The sequence below is a fragment of the Chelonoidis abingdonii genome, chromosome 3 (assembly GCF_003597395.2).
Source record: "Chelonoidis abingdonii isolate Lonesome George chromosome 3, CheloAbing_2.0, whole genome shotgun sequence".
Taxonomy (NCBI): Eukaryota; Metazoa; Chordata; order Testudines; family Testudinidae; genus Chelonoidis; species Chelonoidis abingdonii.
Window position 1 is genome coordinate 58,523,383 of NC_133771.1, and position 22,300 is coordinate 58,545,682.

Consider the following 22,300-nt stretch of genomic DNA (forward strand, 5'->3'; position numbering starts at 1 on the left):
TGTGTAAAGGCTCAAAGAGTGAAGAGGAGTCCTCGAGTCCTTGAAGCTTGGAGCCAGTCTGTACTGAGAACAGGGAGGTAATCTTCAGGGGGAGGCCGTGAATGGACTGCTGCACTTTGAGGGAGGTCCAATGACTCAAGTCATGAACAGCGCCTCATGGTGACCGCTGACTCCACAGTCCAGGCTGCTGAGTCAGACAGACCTGGAGGGAGGTCCTGGCCACTGCTTTGCCCTCCTCCAGGATGCTGTGAACTCCTAGCTCAATTCCAAAGGTAGCAGGTCTCTAAATTTGGACAATGAGTCCCACAGGTTAAAATCATCTCTCTCCAGCGGAGCCTGCTGATTGGAGATATGCAACTGCAGTTTGCCTGTTGAACAAACCTTACGCCAATCAAGTCCAGTCTCTTGGCTTCTTTACTGGTGGAGATAATGCTCAACTGCCCCATCTATCCTGCTGATTTGCCACCAACACCACGGAGGGCAGGGGGTGCGGGTGGAGGTATTCAAACCCACTGGATAGGATACAATATTTCTCTGCCCTTTTTGAGATGGGGGCAGAGAAGGAGAAGTCTGCCATAGTGCCCTGACAAGTCTCATCACTGTTTGGTTAACCAGCAGAGCCACTCTGGAGAGAGCTGCTACAGCCAGGATGTCAGTTAGGCTCCTTGAGCTCTTTGACTTCCAGTCCCAAATCTGTGGGACTTTTCAGGAGCTCTTGGTGGGCCCTGAAGTCATGCAGTGGGAGCAGATTTCTAGGACCTACAGCTGTCACATCCGGGAATGACGAGGAGGAGGCCTGTAACAGGGGAGGGTCTGCCTGCTCTTCCTCCAGTTCTACCACATACATTGGGGCTATTTCTTGGATGTCAGTACCAGTATTAGAGTCAGGGTCCGGTGCTGGATGGGATGAAATGGTGGCTCACCCCTCTGATACCACTGAGTCTGAGCAGTGGGACAGGAGACCCCGATAACAGGGGAAACCCCCACCGGTTCTAATACTGCCACGCCAGTGGTCCGGTGGCCAGGCGCCAGCCAGGGGGCAGGTATCAAAGTCCAGTAGTGGCTCCAGGCACCAGCGCAGCAAGTGCGTGCCTGGGGCGGCAAGCCGCAGGAGACGCCTTGCCAGTCCCTGCGAGGGCAGCAGTCAGACAGCCTGCGGTGGCGTGCCTGTGGGAGGTCCACTGGTCCCACAGATTTGGTGGCAATTCGGCAGCCTACGCCGAAGCTGCAGGACCGGGGACCTCCCACAGACACGCCGCTGAAGGTAGCCTGCCTGTCGTGCTTGGGGTGGCAAAAAAGCTAGAGCCGCCCCTGCCACAGTCTGGGTTTTAGGCCGGGTACCAGTAGGTCTTAGGTGAAGCGAAGGATTCCCCTTCGGACTCCAAAATGGATTCTTCTCTTGGAGACTAGGGTGGTGCAGTACTCACTTCTGCCTCTGGGCAGTGCCTGGGAGCTGGAGACAAGTAATGGGCCATAAACCACTGTATTAGGACCACAGGAGGGTGCTGCAGTGGTCAGTGCCACATTGGTCAGTGCCGCAGTGGTCAGTATCACAGTGGAGCTCACCATCCCTTGCTCCATTCTATCCCCTGGCTGTCAGGGAGTCTTGAAGGGTCAGCTGGATCGAGAGAGACATCAGGTCCTTTGGCCGCCTTGGAAAGCCTTCAGAGTTGACCAAGTCCACACGTGCATGGTGGCCCTACTGCTGCTCCCCAGAGTCAGAGGGCACTGCCCGGACCAGACCTGGCACTCTAGGTGTAGTCACCGGAATCACCAGTGGCTTTGGGAGGACAAGTGGGCTGGCACAGGTCTCACTGCACTGGTTACCTCCTGCTTGTCCCTCTTTGGCACCACAAAGTGCCCTCTCTCGGTGCACTGTTTGTTATGCTGCTGCTTCGGCATCAAGGATAGAGAAGGGTGTCAGGAAGAGCATGGTGCCAGTGGAGCACTTTGCACGGAAGCCAAAATGCTCAGCACCAATTCAGAGTGGCTCAGCTCCAAGACTGGTCTGAGTGCTGCCTCCATGAGGAAAGCCTTCCAACAAATGTCTCTGTCCTTTTGTGCATGAGGCTCCTGCTGATCTGACACTTCTGTTTAACGTGAGTTTCCCTGAGGCACTTCAGACAGATAGAGTGTGGGTCACTCACTGGTATCGGCTTGCCACAGGAGGTACACGACTTGAAGTCTGGGGACCAAGGCATACCCAGCCCTTGCGGAGAAAGTCCCTTGACAGCAGGGACAACTATTAACACTACTATATACACTAACACTAAGAACTCCATACACTGACTATAATAAATATACAACAGAAAGTCCAAATCACTGGGAAAGAGGCTTTGCAAGAGCAAGAAGGATCATTCCATGCAACCATCAAAGGCAGTAAGAAGGAACTAAGAGGGTGTGGGACTGGCAGCATCCCTTATACCAGCGCATATACACGTGGCTCCCGAGGGTACTAGAGTCGGTCCTATGGATACCAATGAGGGGAAAATCTCCTGCAACTGTGCATGCAATGCACACACCTAGCATGGAATGGACATGAGCAAGCACTCGAAGATCTTACAGTTAGTACTGGTCAAGATGCCTGCAGATGGACACCATTCATTTTCAAATGTCTGCTTTCTTCTGCATTTACGTACAACACTCTTATTCTTTCCACCCTGTGTCTATGTCTAATGATGAAGTAGCAACACCTTTGCAAACATGACAGGACATGACCGTTAACCAACTCAGGCACTGAGTCTAGTTGCTACTTTACCAAAATAAAGATGATGAAAAAACTTGATCCTTAATAATATAAAAATAATAATGAAAATTTTAAAAAACCACTTGGTGCAGTAGAGAAGGATTTTCTCTCACCAATCTCTAAGAGGTTTGCTTTCTAACATTTCATATTCCTCTCAACATTTGCAACTTTGTTTCCATGCTCCCTTTCTCCATTAGTTGCTTTTTAAAAATATGAGCAGATACTTCTCTCTATTGGTGTTGCTTTTTCCCCATATTTACGCCAGAGTATTCCCCGACATTCAAAGTAATGATCTTGAAATATAAACCAAGGTAACTCATCAACTTTTCATATGCCTTTTCATCTAGGGGTGAGATTCCCTGGGCTTATGTTGCCTAACTGCCTTTGCCCGTAACTAATGAACTATACACTTTCCTATCATCCTTTGAATGCCCATAAGCAACCACCTGCACAGCGTAACACCAGTGTGTCTCTAAAACTCTACAGACAGCAATTGCTCTTTTAGATGTGCTTCCCCCAACCATACTGCACATGAGTCTGATGAGAATGCAGTGGCTTAGGGACTCAGAATCCCAGCTCTGTCCCTGAACTCGGTATTCCCAAAGAGTAGTGTAGCTACTACCTCACTGAGCGGGACAAAAATGTTAATGTAAACATTTAAGGCCAATTGCTCTCTTTATCTTACTTGAAATGTTCCTACACTTAGGACTTACAGTGTAACATTTTTGCATAATAAGTGATCAATATTTGGTAATGTCTCCAAACAAAAAGTGTTAGGAATTATTTTAACCACCATTACTTTTTATTACTGATATTAGAGGTTAAACATTCGTATTCTTTATAAAACATTTTGGACTGTAAGGCCTGAACAGGATACCCTTTGGAAAGCTCTGTGAAACCCAAGAGGCCTATGGAAGGGCCAGTCCTTGATTCCCACCCACCAACCTGTTTTGGTTATGAGCACCTGGCTATCCCTTAGAGCAGCGGTTCTCAAACTGTAGGTCGGGATCCCAAAGTGCCAACCCTTTTTAATGGGGTCCCCAGGGTTGGCATTACACTTGTTGGGGCCTGGGGTTGAAGCCCGAGCCCCACTGCCCAGGGCTAGGGTTAAAGCCAAAGCCCAAGGTCTTCAGCTCTGGGTGGCGAGGCTCAGGTTACAGGCTTTGGCCCTCCCACCTGGGGCTGCAGGACTCAGGCAGGCTCAGGCTTCAGCCCCCTTCCTGGAGTCGTGTAGTAATTTTTGTCAGAAGGGGGTCGCAGTGCAATGAAGTTTGAGAACTCCTGCCTTATAGGAGTAGTACGTGCCTTCACACAAAGTTTTAAGAGAAAAATATGTGGTCAATTTGCATTCCTTTCTTCCCCTCCCTGTCCCTCACACAGAAAACTAATACAGAGGGGGTTTTAAAAGTACAAAAATGTTATACCATGCTGGAAGACTGCTACATCAAAAGTCAGAATTCTGCACGCAAGAGATTCTGTTGGCAGTTGAGATTTATACACAAAAGATTGGCCAACCATGGGCTGACAGCCATGTGGTGTGCTAACTTCACAGCAGAAGACTGATGAGATCAATTTTAAAGCTTTTCTGCCTTTATCTAGCAGGCTATAGTTGTCAGTGATTTTTTCCCTAAGCCCGCTGTTTCAAACCATATCCATCTACAGCTATCACTGTCATCATTTCACATAACCAACAGAAAATGAATCACTTCATGATAAAGTAGCATTTTACAACATGAGATTTACAAAGTGTCTGCATTTACACTGCATAGTGTGTGTTGATCATACAATGAAACACATAGGCTTCCTGCAAAAATTAAATGATTTGCAAACAAACAATTTAATCAAACATAAAATTATCACATAAAACTAAAGCAAATTACAGTATATTGGGTTATTATAAAATAACTATTTAATTGGAGAAAATGTGCATGCCAAGACTTGTAGGATATTTAAAACCAGAAGGGTTGTGTACAATGATTACACTTCAAAAGTTCTGCTGTTTTAAAAGATGTAACCATTTTCAGCAATATTCCTACCTACAGAATCAAGAACGCCCCAGGAAACAATGGAATTTTTCAAAGTTGTCCTCATTTTAAAAGGTGACCACTTTACAAGTAAACGCATGCTTTTGGCCTGTTCACAAGTACAAACAGGACATTGTGTTCATATATCCTATAGAACAGCTTTATCGGTACTTACCTGCCATATCAATGGCAAATGGACGGTCTGCTCTCCAGCCAGTATACCAGCCAACAACTTTGCCATTTTCCACTACAGGGCGCTCATACCATCGACCTCCCACTAGCCCCACAGGCCACACAGATACTTTGCGGGTTGTACGCATCTGCAAGGAGGAGGAGGCACAGGGTGATTTCACTTATGTTTTCTCAGCAGGCTGTGCTTTTTTTGTAAATGGAGGAAACAAAGCCTAGACATTTCCAGTCACAACAAGGTGTTTACAACAGATTCAGTGTTTCCAGATTTCAGCCCTAGAGAGTTGGTATTCAGAGGCTATATGTGCCCCAAAGTTCTCTCACTGCAGCTAGTTCTTCAGCTCTCTAGTCACTTCAAGCCTACTGGGAATATCCCGAGAGAAATAAGGTTGTTAATACCAGTGTTGCTTAAGATATGAGGCACCAAAAAAAAAAAACCCCCAAAAAACCCCACACTGCTATATAATCTCTTCCTCATTAAAGAAAAGCACAGATGTATGTGGCAGATTTTTCCTGTGGAAGGATGTTTTGTTGTTTAAACATGTTTCTTTCTATAACTCCTTCATGCATGTGCATCATGACTGCAGAAGCCCAATCAGGGTAGAATGGAATGTTTATTTTACAGTCTGTAAAATACAGTCATTTTTATAAAGACATAAATGCAACTTTGAGGTCTATATCAGAATATATCATATCTAGAAGTCAGCAACAGACTCTGGAAGGGAAGGAAATCTTGATTCTAACCGGAAGCGCGCGCACACACACAAGCCCCTCTTATGAGGACTGCACAATAAATATGGTCTAGGTGTGTTAAAAAGTGGCCTGTAGAGAACAATAAAATTGGGCTTGTGCCTTCCCCCTTCCCCCCCGCCCGTGGTGCCCAAAAAATGGCCAGTTTTAATTTTAAAAAAAAAATAAAAAAATAGTGGGGATCATGTTTTCCTTTCATGGATGCATCATTTCCAAGGCCAGAAGAGTCCATGATGATCATCTAGTCTGACCTCCCATAAAACACAGGCCATAGAATTTCCCCAAAATAATTCCTAGAGCATATCTTCGAGACGAACATCCAATCTTTATTTAAAAATTGTCAGGGATGGAGAATCCACCACAAACCTCAGTAAGTTGTTTGAATGATTAATTACTCCCTCAGTTAAAAAATGTACGCCTTATTTCCAGTCTGAATTTGTCTAGCTTCAATTTTCAGCCATTGGATTGTGTTAGACCTTTCTCTGCTAGGCTGAAAAGTCTATTATTAAATATCTGCCCACCATATAGATACTTATAGACTGTTATCAAGACCCCTCCTTAACAAAAGAGTTAAGTTAAAGATTCAAGAAGCTCAGTCTCTATCACTAAAAGGTATTTTTCTAATCCTCTCATAATCATTCTAGTAGCTCTTCTCTGAATCCCCTCCAATTTATCAACATTCTCGAACTGTGGACACTAGAACTCTATTCTAGCAGTGGTCACACTAGTGTCAAGTACAAAGGTAAAATAACTTCTCCGCTCATACTTGAGATTCCCCTGTTTATGCTCCCCAGCATCGCATTAGCCCTTTTGGCCACAGCGTCACACTGGGAGCTCATGTTAAGATGATTATCCACCAGGACCCCCAAAACTTTTTTAGAGTCACTGCTTCCCAAGATTGAGTCCCCCATCCTGTAATATGGCCTATATTCTTTGTCCCTGGATGTATATATTTACATTTAGCCATATTAAAATGCATACTGTTGCTTGCGCCCATCTTACCAAGCAATTCAGATGGCTGTGTATCAGTGACCTGTCCTTTTCATCATTTACCACTCCCCCAATTTTTGTGTCATGTGCAAATTTTATCAGTGATTAATTTGTTTTCTTCCTGGTCATTAATAAAAATGTTAAAGTGTAGGGACAAGAACTAATCCCTGCGGTATCCTAGTAGAAACACATCCATTCAAAGATTCCTCATTTACAATTTTACATTTTGTAATTAGCTAGTTAGCTAGCTTTTAATCTGTTTAATGGCTGACGTGTTAATTTGATATCTTTCTTTCTTTTTTTAATCAAAATGTCATGCAGTACCAAGTCATATACCTTCTAGAAGTCTACGTATATTATGTCAACACTATGACCTTTATCAACCAAACTTTTAATCTCATTAAAAAGAATCAAGTTAGTTTGATGGGATCTATTTCCCATACACCCATGTTGATTGGCATTATTATTAAAGAAATAAATCAATATTAATAGTCCAGTGAGCTGCTCAGCCAGTGCTTTTAAAACTCTTGGATGCAGGTTATCCAAACCTGCTGACTTAAAAACGTCTAACTTTAACAGCTGCAGCTTAACATCCTCATAAGATACTATTGAAATGGAAAAAGTGTTATCATATGATATAATTACATCATCTGTTTTTTTCCAAAATATAAAACAGAAATACTTATTGAACACTTTTGCCTCTTCTGCATTATCTATAATTTTACCATTTCCATCTAGTAATAGACCAATAACATCGTTAGGATTCTCCCCCCCCCCCCAAAAAAAAATATTTAAAAAAAACACATTCTTATTGTCTAACTCTGCTGGCCATAGATTTCTCCTTGAGTACATTTGCTTCCCTTATTAATTTTCTACAATTTCTCACTTCTGTTTTATATTCAATACTCTCAATTTTCCCTTTCTTTTATATTTTTATAGCTGACCTCACTTCCCCTCTAAACAATGAGGCCTTCTTCCTTGATTGTGAATTCTGGGGCATCTAGTAAGTGTTCTTAATTCCCAATTATCATTGACGTTTTTCTGATTAAATTCTTCCTCCCAATTGCTCTGGCTCAGAGTTGTCTTCAACTTTATATAATTTGCCCTTTTAAAGTACCACATCTATGTATCACTGTCTAGACTTTCTTCAGTTTGTACATTATAAAATGTCATCAAATCATGATCATTTGTTCTGAGATTACCATTAAACTTTAGCTCTGTGATCAGTTCCTGTTTATCTATTAAGATAGGGTCTAATATAGAACTTCCCTGCGCTGGAGACAACGCTTTTAGAGTTAGGAAACAGTCATGTATAATATTTAGAAATTCTAAGGATGTTTTAGTACTCCCAACATGGGACCTCCAGCATGTGTCATTCAAGTTGAAGTCGCCCATGATCACATGGCTTTTTTTCCCTACACATTATAGATAGGTGTGTAAGGAGCCTGTTCTCCTATTCTCTCAAATGATTTGGTGGTTTGTAACAGACACCAATTAATACCCTATCTTGTTCATTATATGTTAAGATATTATTCCATAAGCATTCAAGACCATTTTCTTCCAAGTTATCAGTGACTTAAACAGTTAAAACTATTTTTGGAACTAAGAGGGGAAAAGGGTACGGGAAATGGCACTCTATCCTTCCTAAATAGGTTATAACCATTAATTTTAACACTTATTCCAATCATACTTGACATCAGAGGTAGGAGTTCTGCCATTAAGTCCATTGAAGCCAGATTTCACCCTAGAAATGTAGGTCTTGTCTATTATGGAAGATTCTATTGTTATTGGAAAACTATGGACATTATGGCATCACCAGAGATTACCTAAGACATTGTCTGTCCTAGAAAAGTTCACCATTCTAATGAAATCAAGTTAAAAATCAGCCATGTTAAACTGGTACAACCCTACACCGTAAGTGAGTTTAAGTCAATCCCAATTTAACCTCATTTAAGTGAATCTACAATAGGGGTTTGCACTGGTTTAGCAAGATTGATTTTTATATTGATTTAGTGAAACCTGTACATGTTTAAAGTGTAGACAAGGTCTTAAAATCCCTTCCCCTTATAATTACTTTTTTTCCAGACCTTTAAAATTTGCTTTTGTTTATTTTTACTAACAGCTTTTTAACTCCAGTATCCACAGGACATTCTAGAGAAAGAAAGCTGCTGTTAAAGATTCAGTACCCCACACTCCACAGAGCTCATAATACCCTTCCTCTAGGCTCCCAAGAGCTCCTCCTTCAGCAAAACCAGAAAACCAGACTGACATTGCTTATATTTCCAAAGGTGAAAATACTAGTAGAATAAAAGTAAGAAAGCCTTATCTTTCAGGTCTTTTCTACATCTTAAAAAAAAAAAACTTTTCAAAATAGACACAAAACCTTTTTTTTAATCCTTTAAGACACTTTTTTATTTGTCTAGCATCTGAGTTCCAGGATGGTTCATTTTCTTTTAACTATTTTTCCTGTTTAAGGCCTTTTTATTTGCTGTTATTTTTTCCTGGTCTTTTACTGCTCTGTGTGGTGAAATAGAAAGTTAACAACATTAATTACTGTCATCTTTAAAATATTTAGTGCATAAAAGTCACTTGGACTACTTCAGGACTGCAAAACATGAAGTGTTTTGGTAGCTGTGGTTTCAACATTACGCCTATTTCTTGAGCACTTTATAAAAATATATACATTGTAACATGTATACATATTGGATCTAATGTCACAAAATGTGCATATATCCTGCCCTCTCTTAGACCATGCCTACACAGGAAAGCTTTACCAGTATAGTTAACTGGTATAGTTAAACCAGTATAACTATACCAGTATAAACCCCAGCGCAGATACTCATTGGCCTGGTCTACACTATGTGTTTAAACCGAATTTAGCAGTGTTAAACCAATTTAACCCTGCACCCGTCCACGCAACGAGGCCCTTTATATCGATATAAAGGGATCTTTAAACCGGTTTCTGTATTCCTCCCTGACGAGAGGAGTAGCGCAGAAATCGGTATTGCCATGTGGGATTAGGGTTAGTGTGGCCACAAATCGCCGGTATTGGCTCAAGGCGGTATCCCACAGTGCATCACTGGACCACTCTGGAAACGATCTGAACTCGGATGACTGGCCAGGTAGACAGGAAAAGCCCGTGAACTTTTGAAATTTCATTCCTGTTTGCCCAGCGTGGAGCTCTGATAGCACAGGTGCAATGGAGTCCCAAAAATCCATAAAGAGCTCCAGCATGGACCGACCAGGATACTGGATCCGATCACTGTATGGGGAGACAAATCTGTTCGTATCCAGAGCTCCGTTACAGAAGACGAAGATGAAAAAGCAATTTGAAAAAATCTCCAGCATGATAGAACAGAGGCCACAAGCAGGACGGAGCCAAAGAATCAAATGGATTGCCTCATGGAAGGAGGAGGGGGACTGAGGACTTCCACTTACCACAAGCCCGAAAAGCATCTGCATTCTTGGCTGAGCTCCCAATGCTGTAGGCGTCCCAAAAACATTGCTGGGGTGGTTCAGGAGATATCTCGTCAATCTTACAGCCCCACCTCACTCGCCCCATGAAAGAAAGGGAAAAACGTTTCTTGCCATTTTTCAATGTCACTGTAGTCTACTGCAGCTGCTGGTAGAGCAGTGCTGCGCGCTGAACAGAAGCATCCCTCCCTTCCTTTCCTGATGGCAGATGGTACAAAATGGTGGAAAACTGTCATTATCCCGTGAGTGCTCCTGGCTGGCCTCGGTGAGGTTGGCCAGAGAACACCTGGGTAAAAATGGGAATGACTCCCGGTCATTCCCAGCAGATGGTACAGAACGGCTGGTAACCACCTTATGATAGCAGCTGGAGCCTGAGCTCCATCAGCCCCAACCCCTTTAGTGTCTAAAGAAAAGATTCGTACTCCCTGGACTGTCATAGCAGTGGGAGGCTGTGTTCCTCTCCTCCTCACCCTTTAATGTCCTGCTGGACTATCATAGCAGCTGGAGGCTTCCTCCCCCATTTGTCTCGCTAAAAAGTCAGTGTTCTAATCCTGCATTCTTATTACTTCATCACACAAATGGGGGACATTGTAATGGTAGCCCAGGAGGGTTGGGGGAGGAGGAAGCAACGGTGGGGTGTTGCAGGGGCACTTCTAGAATGGCATGCAGCTCATCATTTCTGCGGATCTCTGGGCTCTGACCCAGAGCAGCTGTGCTCTCTGGCTGTCTAGTAGCCTTGCCCCAATTCTAGGCAGGACTGATTCTATTTTTAGACAAAAATATAAAGAAGGAATGACCAGGGAGTCATTCCATTTTGTCCATGCTCCCCCTGGCCTACCTCAGCAAGGCCAGCCAGGAGCACTCACGACAGCAGCAGATGGCACAAAATGATTGATAAACGTCATCACCAATTTCCAATAGCAATGATTGATAACCATCATCTCATTGCCAATTTACAATGGCAGATGGTGCAATAGGGATAGTAACCATCTTGCTACCTTTCAAGGCAAATGAACGCTGCCATGTAGCACTGCAGTACCACTGCTGTAGAGCATCCAGTACACATATGGTGACAGTGAGAAAAGGCAAACAGGCTCTATGGTTACCATGCTATGGCGTCTGCCAGGGCAATCCAGGGGAAAAGAGTGCAAAATGATTGTCTGCTGTTGCTTTCACGAGGAAGAAATGAGTGACGACATTTACCCAGAATCACCCGCGACACTGTTTTTGCACCATCATGCATTGGGATCTCAACCAGAATTCCAATGGCAGGGAGACTGTGGGAACTATGGATAGCTATGGGATAGCTACTCACAGTGCAACGCTCCAGAAAAATCGACGCTAGCCTCGGTACATGGACGCACACACCGGAATTAATGTGCTTAGTGTGGCCGCATGCACTCGACTTATACAATCTGTTTTACAAAACCGGTTTATGTAAAATCAGAATATCCCGTAGTGTGGACATACCCTTATCTTTAAGGTGACTTTCCGCTGTAGCTTAAAGCCTTTCCAAAGTGACATAAGCTAAAAAAAAAAAAAAAAAGACCCTCTTCTACCAGAATAATAGTGTTGAAACATGGAGATCATGTAAATTGTGAGGGGCAAGGCCAGATGGCTACAGTAAAGTACTGAGAAACAGGCATGTTAGCCCAGGCTAAACAAATCCTAGTACCCTGGTAACCAAAGGCAGTTGCTCCAGGTTAATCAAGGCACCTGGAGCAATTAAAACCTTTCTAGAAGGCAGTAGAGATAGCTACTTAATTAGAACACCTGCAGGCAATCAAGGCAGGCTAATCAGGGCACCTGGGTTTAAAAAGGAGCTCACTCCAGTCAGCAGGGAGGAGCCAGAGGAGAAGGAGTGTGTGAGAGGAGCAAAGAAGGCAAGAGCTGGAGAGTGAGAGAGTGTACTGCTGGAGGATTGAGGAGGACAAGCGTTATCAGACACCAGAAGGAAGGTTCTGTGGTGAGGATAAAGAAGGTGTTTGGAGGAGGCCATGGGGAACTAGCCCAGGGAGTTGTAGCTGTCATGCAGCTGTTACAGGAGGCACTATAGACAGCTATGATCCACAGGGCCCTGGGCTGGAACCCGGAGTAGAGGGTGGACCTGGGTTCCCCCCCAAACCTCCCAACTCCTGTTCAGACACAGGAGGAGCTGACCCAGACTGTGGGTTCCGCAAGAGGGGAAGATCACTGAGGTGAACAAATCTGCCAAGAAGCGCAGGACCCATCAAGGTAGAGGAGGAACTTTGTCACAAAATTCACATCTTATCTTATATTGGTATAGCTTTCCCATGTGGACAAGCCTTCATCCCAGTGTAAATGAGAAGTACCTTGATCTCAGAGGAGCAGAACTGAGTGGCCCATTAAGCTTCACCTCTTATGCACTCAGGCACTCATTAACCCTGTGAAAGTGTTAAGTGTATACAGCTTAACTAAATACCTAAAGAGGAAAAAGAAACCAAATATTTCCAGAACGCTACATTTCACCCTTATGTTGTATTCTTACTTCTTTGTTCTCTTTCCTGTACACTCGGTCACTCTACAAATCTAAGTGTCTGCCAAGGACATAAAAATCACTTAGCGCACAGTGAAAGAATGTATCTAAGGCTGTGTTAATGCTAACTGTAGAGTGTTTTACAGCCTCAGGATATATTTGAAGGTAGAAGTGGCAAAATGTCTCATAAGCTCTAATAACAGTATTACTACATATTAATCTGTTGTGAACATTGTTCATGTACCAAGGTAGGAAAAGTCATAGAAATTGACCTATTAATCCATATCAGAAATTTCATTTTGTTTTCTATTCTGCTTGACCTTAACAAGTGTTAGGACACAGAGAGAGTAATTTAAAGATATTAGACTATCAGATACCAATGTAATCCCATACATTGCACCACAAGAGTCCTGCACTGCTTCTCTAACTATTTTTAATGGACAGCAGCACATCTGTTATCTGAATAATCAAAACTTGAAGCCACAGTATATATGTGGCACAAGGTTCCCAACTTTGGTTGGATGAATTCCTGGAGGTTTCATCACGACATTATCTTTAATTAAAGATAAATCTTTAATTCCTGGGGCCTCCAGGACAATCCTGGAGGGTTGGCAACCATAATCTGGCAATCTTTTTCAAAAGGGACACGGTTAGGGGAATGAGAATGAGGAAACAGGCGGGTAAGGCCAGGAGAAGAAAGAACAGCCTGGGGGGGAGAAGGAGTAAAATATTTAAAGAACAAGGGGAAAGTAAAACTGGGAGGGACAGAGCATCAGTGATGGAGGAAGATGAGGACAACTGATTAGAGAAAAATGGGGAATCAGATAATGGGGGAAGGAAGCACTGAAAGCCAAGAGCTGAGAGAATGCAAAAAACAAAAGCAGAGAGAGAACAATGATGATTCGCTCTCTGACACACAGAATCTTGCCAAAAATAGCACTTCATTAGTCACCCAAGAAGATTAAGACATGGGAAGTGCAGGAATGATAGGGAAAGGGTCAAATCAGTTGGAAAAGGGGGAAAAAAAAAGCAGAGAACCAGAGGAGGATAACTTGGTGGTTTGAGCATTAGCCTGCTAAACCCAGGGTTGTGAGTTCAATCCTTGAGAGGGCCATTTAGGGATCGGGGCAAAAATCTGCCTGGGGATGGGTTCTGCTTTGGACTAGCTGACCTCCTGAGGTCCTTTCCAACCCTGATAGCCTATGATTCTATGAACTGGAAGTAAAAGATGAAGAGGATGGAATCTAGTCATGATTTCTACCATGAAAAGGCTTCCAGACTATAACAATTTGCTGAACATGTTCACTGCCTCCCCATTTAGGACTCAAAGTCTCCAGAAAATTCAGCGTTGTGTAGCATTTTTTCACTTCTCAGTTTTCTATTGTTTCAGTTCCCATGTAATTTCCATTCTGATGCAATGCTAGTGCCCACCTATAAATTATTGCCTGGACTTGCCACACAATACCAGTGGGACACCAGCAGACTTATACAAACAACTCCAATTTATTTTGCTAGAAGTTGGATTTAGAACTCCATCTCTTCAACACTTACCATTGTATCTCTATAAAAGAGGAAAGATGGTGTACAGTAGAAGCATGGACCTTAGAATGCAGATCTCCTGACCATCAGCTCTGATGCACAATTCTTATGTGATCACAGGCAAATCATTTAAGGTCAAATTGTGGCCTGAGTCATGCTATACAACCCCTACAAGTCAAGGGGATTGCACAGTTGTGACTGAAAACAGAATTCAGCCCATGATAATTGTGTCTCAGTTTCCTCAACTGTAAAATGGGACTAATATACCAGTCATAGAATCATAGGACTGGAAGGAATCCTGAGAAGTCATCTAGTCCTGCACTCATGGCAGGACTAAGTATTATCTAGATCAGGGATCGGCAACCTTTGGCCCGCGGCCCACCAGGGTAAGCCCCATGAGGGCTGGGCTGGTTTGTTTACTTGCCATATCTGCAGGTTCGGCCGATTGTGGCTCCCACTGGCCGCAGCTCGCCGCTCCAGGCCAATGGGGGCTGTGGGAAGCGGGGGCCAGCACATTCCTCGGCCCACACCGCTTCCCACAGCCCCCATTGGCCCGGAGCAGCCAACTGCAGCCAGTGGAAGCCACAATCAGCCGAACCTGTGGACACGGCAAGTAAACAAATCGGCCCGACCTGCTGGGGGCTTACCCTGGTGGGCCACAGGCCAAAGGTTGCCAATCTCTGATCTAGATCGTTCCTGACAGGTGTTTGTCTAACCTGCTCTTAAAAACCTCCAGTGATGGAGGTTCCACAACCTCTCTAGGCAATTTATTCCAGTGCTTAACCACCCTGACAATTAGGAACTTTTTCCTAATGTCCAACCTAAACCGCCCTTGCTGCAATTTAAGCCCATTGCTTCTCGTTTTATCCTCAGAGGTTAACAAGAACAATTTTTCTTCCTCTCTCTGTACCAACCTTTTATGTACTTGAAAACTGTTATGAGAACTCAGTCTTCTCCTTTCCAGACTAAACAACCCAATTTTTCAGTCTTCCCTCATGGTCATGTTTCTAGATCTTTAATCATTTTGATTGCTCTTCTCTGGATTTGCTCCAATTTGTGCACATCTTTCCTGAAATGTGGTGCCCAGAATGGACGCAATACTGAAGTTGAGGCCTAATCAGTGTGAGTAGAGCAGAAAGATTACGTCTAATGTCTTGCATACAAACACTCCTGCTAATACATCCCAGAATATGTTCTTTTTGCAATGTTACACTGTTGTGTTCATATTTAATTGTGGTCCACTATGACCCCACATTTCTTCCACAGTACTCTTTCCTAGCCAGTCATTTCCATTCTGTAGTTGTGCAACTGATTGTTCCTTGCTAAGTGGTGTACTTTGCATTTGTCCTTATTGAATTTCTCTATTTACTTCAGACTATTTCTCCAGTTTGTCCAGATCATTTTGAATTTTAATCATATCCTCCAAAGCACTTGCAGCCTGCCCACTGGTAGTGTCCCCAAACTTTTTAGAGTGTACTCTCTATTCCATTATCTAAATCACCGATGAAAATATGACACAGACCATCCAGAACTGATCACTTGATATGCCCTTTCAGCTTGCTGTGAACCACTACTCTCTGGGAACCCTCTTCCAAACAGTTATGTACCCACCTATCATAGCTCCATCTAGGTTGTTCCCTAGTTTGTTTATAGGTCAGGGAGAGTACCAGAAGACCTACTAAAGACAAGATATAGCATAGCACCATTCCCCGCACCCACATCCACAAGGCTTGTTACCCTGTCAAAGAAAGCTATCAGATTGTCCATTTGTTCTTGACAAATCTATGCTCTAAGTGTTTAGAACGCTTTAAACCACAATTTCATGAAAGCAAAGCACAGCCTCTGTTTGACAGACTTATTTCAGTTTAAAAATGCATTACATTGATTTAGCCAAAGTCAAACCTACTGACTCATGCTAACTTGGTATGCACTCTTGACCAAAGAGTAGCTGCACTAATTTAAGTTCTAAATGGATGAACAACATCAGTATCATTTTCTTGTTAACAAGGCTTTATATTAAGTGCAGGTATGATGATAATGTAAATATATGTATTATATTTGTAATTTGGAGTCTTGCTCTAAATTCACATATGGCATCATGCACCAGAACTAGCTTTACAATTAGGACTAGAAACCTTCTGAAACAGCGCTTATTTTGATATGAATATAGCCAATGTGGAGGACGGCACTCAGTCTTTGAATTCATAGACTTCTACCCCTGCAAATATCTACTTGGGTTTATTATCCCACTCTTACTTAATAGATCCTTTCTCTTCCTCATTTTGTTGTTTTGGTAGGTCTGACTCGAAGAATAACAAGTGCCTCTTAAGAGCTGCTGATCATCCTCATTATTAGTGTAATGTCTGGATTTCACTAGACATGTAAGATAACAGATTTGGTCCCAAGAGCTGAGCTAGGCATGCTAAGTCTCTTGAGGATGCCAGCATCTTGCGAGACACGGTCCCTAATCTTTACATAAGGGGGGGGGGGGCGGGGAGATTTGGTACAGGTATCTAGTTTCTCTCCTTTAGTTACTCTAGCTTTTTTCTTTTAGCAATTATGTTTATTCTGAACTATTTAGAAGAGGCACTGCTTGGCTAACTCTAATATCTATGCATTCATGTATCAGTGTATCAAATTCATCTACACAGATAAATATTTAATGCACTACTGGTTCATATTTAGATGGTTTCTTAAGGTAAGGAGGGATAGCTCAGTGGTTTGAGCATTGGCCTGTAAAACCCAGAGTTGTGAGTTCAATCCTTGGGGGGGCCACTTAGAGATCTGTGGCAAAAATTAGTACTTGGTCTTGCTAGTGAAGGCAGGGGGCTGGACTCAAGGTCCCTTCTAGTTCTAAGAGATAGGTATATCTCGTATTATTATTATTATTAAGGTTTTTTTTAATATGAAGAAAAAAATCAGTGACAGATGGCTAATATTTCATTCTGTCTAGGCTGCTGAATACTGTTCCCCAAAACTAGGAAGCTGAGCAAAAATCTGTTTTTTCAAATTGGTTCTGTAGATTCAAAGATTTCATAATACCAGTCATATTTAAAAAATACTGATTGTCTACTAATGACTTTTTTTAAAGAAAATCCACTTGGCTGTCATTTTATCAATACCCAATTACATAGGAATCCATTTTTCACCACTACTGAAGTCACTAACAACTGTCCTGTGCTGGTTAATAACAGATTACATTAAATGTAGTGGAAGGCGCACTAGTCCTTCCAGAGCTACAGTTGAACTAGCTTCTACTACACCAGACATAAAACCTGCCTAATCTGAAAATTCAGGGTAAAACTTTTTGGTAAACTGGGAGCAAATCATATAAACAGTTTCAGAGATATGGAGGCTTGGAAATATACTCTTAATTCCCTTTCAGAAGATTTCCCAACATTTTTTGACTGATCACATCTTCAAAACTTCAAAGTAACTGCTCAAATACGGCCTAAATCCAGCATCCATTTAAGTCAATGGAAAGGCTTCCACTGATTTCCATGGGCATTGGATCAGGGCCTTAGTCCCTAAAAAGCAGAGCTGCTAATAGTATGTTTGAGGCTGGTGATGCATGCATCAATTATGGATCAGTTTAAGGGTGTTATCACCCGTATAGATATAAATAATGATAACCTATAGAAATGTGGCTTAAATTAGCTATAGTTACCACTCAAGAAAGATCTTGTAGTCATTGTGGATAGTTCTCTGAAAACATTCACTCAATATGCAGCGGCAGTCAAAAAAGCAAACAGAATGTTGGGAGTCATCACGAAAGGGATAGATAATAAGACAGAAAATATCATATGGCCTTTACATAAATCCATGGTACGCTCACACCTTGAATACTGCATGCAGATGTGGTCACCCCATTTCAAAAAAGATATACTGAAATTGAAAAAGGTTCAGAAAAGGGCAACAAAAATGATTAGGGGTATAGAACGGCTTCCGTATGAGAAGAGCTTAATAAGACTGGGACTCCTGAGCTTGGAAAAGAGGTGACTAAGGGGGGATATGATAGAGGTCTATAAAATTATGAGTGGTATAGAGAAAGTAAATAAGGCAGTATTATTTACTCCTTCTCATAATACAAGAATAAGGGGCCACAAAATGAAATTAATAGGTAGCAGGTTTAAAACACACACAAGAAAGTATTTTTTCACACAACACACTGTCAACCTCTGGAACTCCTTGCCAGAGGGTGTTGTGAAGGCCAATACTATAATGGGGTTCAAAAGGGAGCTAGATGCATGGAGGATAGGTCCATCAATGGCTATTAGGCAGGAATGGTGTCCCTAGCCTGTTTGCCAGAAGCTGGGATTGGGTGACAGGGCATGGATCACTTGATGCTAACCTGTCTGTTCATTCCCTTTGGCCACTGTCAGAGGACAGGATACTGGGCTTGATGGACCTTTGGTCTGACCCAGTATGGCCGTTCTTATCCATTTAAAAATAACATGCACCGTGTATGACACAAGCATCTTTACATATACATGTACTGCATATTATGTTTATTCATTCAGGTGCACTGAACACGTGTATCTTTTTAAATATACAAAATACATACATAAATTTGATAATACATCAATTTGATACATGCATTATTTTGATAGACACTTGGTAAAGTATAGGTAGCTTAGCAGGTTCTTTGCAAAATGTACATGGCATGACAGGGGCTTTGCAAAGCACACATGGTCCAGGCACAGATGCTCTTGATGGGACAAGGTTCTGCATGTGAACCACTTTGGTGCAGGTAAGTCCTGCCCAAAAGAGCAAAAGCTACATGGGACATAACAGAAATAGGGACAAGGAAGCCACATATGGGTGTAGAAGGCTTTCTAGAAAGGAATGAGATCATTCTGTACATGCCTTACAAAAATCGACCAGATTTCCTGCATGGCTACCAAAGTGCCCACAGACAATGCAAGTCATGCAAAGAATCCTGTTATACTTCTAAAATCTAAGGAGGTTCCTAGGCAGCAAACTGCATTGACTGGAAATTCCAGATAAGATGCCAGTTTTTATATATATATATATATATTTGAGGTTCCTTGCGCAGAATCATTAGCTGTTCTAGGCACTCGCACTCTCTGGACAAGAGCTCTGCTGTTGTTCCTGGACTCTGTTGGAGCCACTCACCCACCTTAGGAGTCACAGCCCCGAGGGCGGCTGAGCCGACCACTGGGACCCGACCTTCAACTTTGACCTTCACTTTCCACATCCTCTCTAGTTCCTCTTTCAGGCGCCCTGGTAACTCTTTTTCTCCAGCTTTCATGGGATTTCCCTCGTTCCTGATGTTGCGTGTCACATTGGCACTGCTCTATGCGCTTATCACCACCGCCTGTCTTTGGTCTGCCTAGTCTATCCACTGACCTGTGCCGGTTGTGGAACAAGAGGACTGCAATGTGTGTGAAATGGCCAGAATCACACTTTTGCCTGTCCGTCTGGATCTGGAAGGTCCCACCTAAGATCTAGCCCTGCTATACTCGCACTTCCTGTGCGAATCTCCCATCTTGGTTCCTGGGAGGGTCTAGCCCATCAACGCTGTGCCAGGATTTCCTGTACACAATGCCAGCCACTTGGTTGTGCCGTTCAGTGTATGCTGTTCCTCGCCTGCATCTTACCATCCTGCCACTATGTGTTGGACTGTCTCCTGAGGCCTCTCTGCACAGTCTGCACCTTGGGTCCTCTCTACTAGTGGGTAGACCCCTCGCCCAATGGAATGGTGCTCAGTGCCTGTTCTCTGTGCTGCTATGATCAGTGCCTCAGTGCCTGTCTTTTAGTCCAGCCCTTCCAGCCACTGGTTAGGATTTCCGCAATACGTCAGCCACCTCAGCTATCTGGTCGATGGTACATCTTCCATGCATGGTCTCTTAGTCTTGCCCATGGCATACTTCTTCTGCTTGGTCCTTGCCTCCCTATCGGCGCTGCTAGAGCCCGCCTCCAAGCAATTCTCGTCAGCAGCCATCTTTGGCGGGCCCATCTACTGATGTATCCCTAATGTTCCGGTTTCATCCAGGACAGTGGCCTTCGACGCCGTCACCAGCCCCGCCCGCTTCTTTCCGGCTGGTATAAGGCTAGTCAAATTGAGTGTGTCTGGACTTGGGTGGCAACCTCCGTTGTCAATTGCTGAGGAGCTTCACAGGGTTTTCCCCATCGACAGCCTCCTCGCATTGCTCCTCTCTTGGCCACACTCACAGTAACCGGCAGGGTAACTGATGCCAGCCAGGAGGCGATACCGTTGATGCGCGTGGATCTTGTTCTTCCCACTGAGCTGGCTCTTCAGGACCTGTCTTATCCTTTGGTGATACTTGGATGTTGCTCGTCCTTCCTTGCTCTCTCATCGTCGGTTCCATGTGACTGCGGGATGCCAGGTACTTTGTAAGCTGGTCTGGTATGTTCTGCATGTGGGCCTGCTGTAGTTCACCCCAATATCTTGACTACCTCCCTCTCTCAACTACCATCGGCGCACATTCTCCTAGTCCCGAATGACATCGCCGATATCTCAAGTAGATACGCGCAGGTGGATAGCGAGTCGATGTCTCGTTCATTCTTAGCATAGAGCTTGATGTCATCCATGTAGAGGAGGTGGCTGATGGTAGTTCCACTCCTGAACCTGTACCGTAGCCAGTCCTTGTGATTATCTGGCTGAGGGGGTTTAAGCCTATGCAGAACAGCAGCGGGGACAGTGCATCACCTTGGTATATGCCACACTTTGATGGCCACTGTGCAAGCTGCCTTGAGTTGATTCTAGTGTTTGTCTTCCATAGTCCCATTGAGTTCTTGAGGAAGGTCCTTAGTGTCCTGTAGACTTTGTATAGCGCCAGACTATCACAGATCCACGTGTGCGGATTGAGTCATAGGCTTTCCTGTAGTCAATCCAGGCTGTGCTCAGATTGGTCTGCCTAGACCCTGAGTCTGGGCGACGTGCTCTATCTATGAGCAACTGGTGTTTGAGCCTCTGGTGTGTTCCCAATGCCCTTCTGAGCTGTGCTCCACGTACTGGCCCATGTGGTCCTGTAGCTTGGCAGCTATGATCGCTGATAGGACTTTCCATGTTGTGGGAGGCAGGTTATTGGCCGGTAGTTGGCCGGTTCTGTCCCTTCAGGGGTCTTTCATGATCAGCACTGTCCTTCCTTGTGTTAGCCCAGGTTGGGTGGGAGCTGCTTTTGTAGCCTGGTTCAATTAAATCCGTATCATATCAGAGCAGCGAGCAGCTGCGTACTGGAAGAATGGGAAAGACTCATAACACAGTGGCAAAAAAGTGGCTGCCAGGACCCTGAGCAACAAGCGACAGCAGTCTCCCATGTGATGAACAAGAAACCAGCAACCATCAGCAGTAGAAGACATCCAGCAGCGGTCAAAACATGAAGAGCTGGACACGCACGCTGGACTCATCGAAGACATGATCCACACCTACTCGAGGCTAAAGCGTAAACTAACAGCAGTGGGTGCATGACGCCTACGCATGCAACAGAGTTAAAACCGAGTCTGCTTAAGTTCAGTCAGGCTTTCGTAGCCCCATCCAGACGTAGTCGGAACCTGGACTAAACGTCAACAATGGTACCGGAGAAGAAGGCACTAGGTGTCCCGAGACTGCCTTATGTTTGTGACAAGAAGACCCCGTGCTGCAATGGATGAACAGTTACCATACTCAGGGTCGCAACTATAACTCCGGGTGCACTGGTCCAATTACTCACGCTGCCTCCTCGCCAGCGAGAACCACTTGGAGCCTTAGAAGGTGTCTCTATCACGCACATGTTCAACTATAGCTGGCCTTCCGAAGCGTCAACAGGCACCACACATGGTGCCTAGTCTACATGCACTGCAGCTGAGCTCAGCATATGGGAGCATTGGCGTGAACAACACCTCTTTCTCGCACAGCTCCAAAATGTTAACACCTCTTCAGTAAACTCCATAGATAGTATGTCAGTCGCGCCCAAGACCAAGGTCTGAGACCAGACCAATCTGAGCAACAGCCTGGATTGATCCCGTTCAGTTTCTGCTGCTGGTGGCTCTGCTTGTTATTGTGTTGTTGCCACTGCAGTGGGAGTACAACCTTGGATGGCTTCCTTGGAGAACAGGGCCATTTAC

At 43.9% G+C, this 22,300-nt stretch overlaps 1 protein-coding gene across 1 annotated transcript in view; it reads right to left on the reverse strand.

The window, feature by feature from the left end:
* Positions 1–22,300, reverse strand: part of B3GAT2 (beta-1,3-glucuronyltransferase 2) — a 55,346-nt gene that overhangs the window by 22,743 nt on the left and 10,303 nt on the right. The window contains exon 2 of the mRNA XM_032804558.2: positions 4,946–5,090. Within this exon, the coding sequence (XP_032660449.1) occupies positions 4,946–5,090 (145 nt within the window). The remainder of the gene's footprint in view (positions 1–4,945; positions 5,091–22,300) is intronic.